The following is a 1870-nucleotide window of genomic DNA, read 5'->3' on the forward strand; positions in this document are numbered from 1 at the left end:
AAAAACTGTAAAACAGTTCAATTCTTAAAATAAATTAAAAAACATTTTTTGTCAGTTCATTTTTCTCATCTTTTTGGCAAATTGACACAAGCTTGAAGTAATGAAACTTCTATGTGTTTGCCATATATTCCAGCTCTTTATTTTGATGTAAAAATGTTTATTCTGGTTGTTCAGTTTATTGTTTTAGTTTTAGTGCTCAGAATCCAGTTGTGTCTCTGTATGACGGTAGTAAAACACAAAAGAAATGAAACTAAAACAACTGATGTTAAAACAGTTTATTTTTGTTGGGAACTGAAACATTCTCTTGACAACACTGAATGTTTTCTCACCGCACAACACATTTACAGTGAAGTGAAATATCATTGAACTTAATGCATAATGAGGTCAATCACCGACCTAAAGGCATTTCTTGTGGTTATACAGGTGATTTATTATTGAAGTTAACATACTGCTGCCTTTAACATTTAAACTTGAACAAAATCAAAACAGAAACAAATCAAACAGCCTCCAACAACTAAGAAACGTTCAAGTAAATGTAGAAATCAATTTATGTCTTGATATTAAAGGTTGTGTTCTTTGGTGTCAACTCTTATTTTGGTGTAACTGACACCTTTGTATTTGCCTTTGGTTTGATATGTGAACACTGAACCGTTCTCACACATGACCATCACTGTGCCGCTGTACGGGAGATCAAAACTACATCTGCCAATCGTGATGTGAACATCCACCTTCTTCCTCGCTGGAACATCGATCTTAAACGTTTGTGTTTCCGTTCTTTCATCCGTGTATTCTTTACTGTAAGTGTTTTCTGTCCCAATCTCAAGACTGAATCCTGTGGAAACGTCTACGATATCTGGAATCCCAGCCTTCACCTCCATGGAGAATGTGCTTGTGATGCTTTCTTTTGTAGACCATGAGGAGGATTGGGTTATTTTTTTTGAGCTTTCAATGGTTTGCTCTTGACTGACGGAGGTTTCGTTCTTGTAAGTGCTCGATTGGATCACTTCTAGTGCGACGTTTGGTTTGACCAGGTCAAGAGTTGGATAGCTGAGATTAGTGAGAATTACTGACTCAACTTTATTGAGAAATAAAAATCCCATGCAGTCGATGTCTTCGCCGCATCTTCCCACGATGCCCAGACACAATCCAGAGCCGACGTCGATGGTCCATTCTGTTTGCAAACGCCACCTCGTCATTTTCACAAAGAAACTTCTGGAATGGTTGGTGTTGAATTTGATGGCTCCGAAACGCGTCCCATATCCGTTTCCCCACAGTGACATCGAGGTGATGAGCTCGCCGGGCTGAAACACAAACTCTTGATATGATCCTTCAGGTTTTCCAAAAGTTTCTTCTCTTCCGTCTGTAAGCCAGGCCCGGACCGCCTTCACCTCTGATCCTCCCACCCAAACCCACATCCTCTGTAAACTGGAACCATTGTTCTCACCAGTGAAGGAAAACTCCTGACCTTCATTGCCACCGATTAGGTGCAAAGTTGTTGCCATTTTCTAAGGTATTTAATCTGAAAATTGCAACACAAAATTGACATGAACATCAGAATTGACAAAGCATTCAAAGAAACAAAAAGCAAAATGTATTTTAAGAGAAAAAATAAATACGTAAATAAAAAGTAGAAGCTCTTGGTTAGCTATTGAGTGCACTCACATGAAAGACTGTAGTGTGCTGCTCATCTGGTGGTTTGTGTTGAAGCTGACAGCTGTTTATATACAGAGCTCATGAGGCTGGACTTCATCTTCACGCTGAGCAACATTACACACAATTTAGTGTCAATCAGAAAACCTGTTTGCTTGGAATCAATCAGGTTAGTTTTTCTTACAAAGGAGGAAAGGGAAGTTGTTTAAACTTTCACTCA

At 38.8% G+C, this 1870-nt stretch overlaps 1 protein-coding gene across 1 annotated transcript; it reads right to left on the reverse strand.

Annotated features, from left to right (window-relative positions):
• Positions 1 to 260: 260 nt before the first annotated feature.
• On the reverse strand, positions 261 to 1803 carry LOC130549620 (aerolysin-like protein). The gene is made up of 2 exons (XM_057326882.1): positions 1663 to 1803; positions 261 to 1519 (listed from the first exon to the last, which is right to left on the reverse strand). Exon 2 carries the CDS (start codon positions 1500 to 1502, stop codon positions 561 to 563), a length of 942 nt encoding a protein of 313 aa, XP_057182865.1. The 5' UTR covers positions 1503 to 1519; positions 1663 to 1803; the 3' UTR covers positions 261 to 560.
• Between the last annotated feature and the right edge of the window lie 67 nt (positions 1804 to 1870).

Source organism: Triplophysa rosa, unplaced genomic scaffold, assembly GCF_024868665.1.
Source record: "Triplophysa rosa unplaced genomic scaffold, Trosa_1v2 scaffold143_ERROPOS1151363, whole genome shotgun sequence".
Lineage (NCBI taxonomy): Eukaryota > Metazoa > Chordata > Actinopteri > Cypriniformes > Nemacheilidae > Triplophysa > Triplophysa rosa.

Excerpts from the sequence above, each read along its gene's own strand:
- LOC130549620 (XM_057326882.1), bottom strand. The coding sequence starts at position 1,502 with ATGGCAACAACTTTGCACCTAATCGGTGGCAATGAAGGTCAGGAGTTT.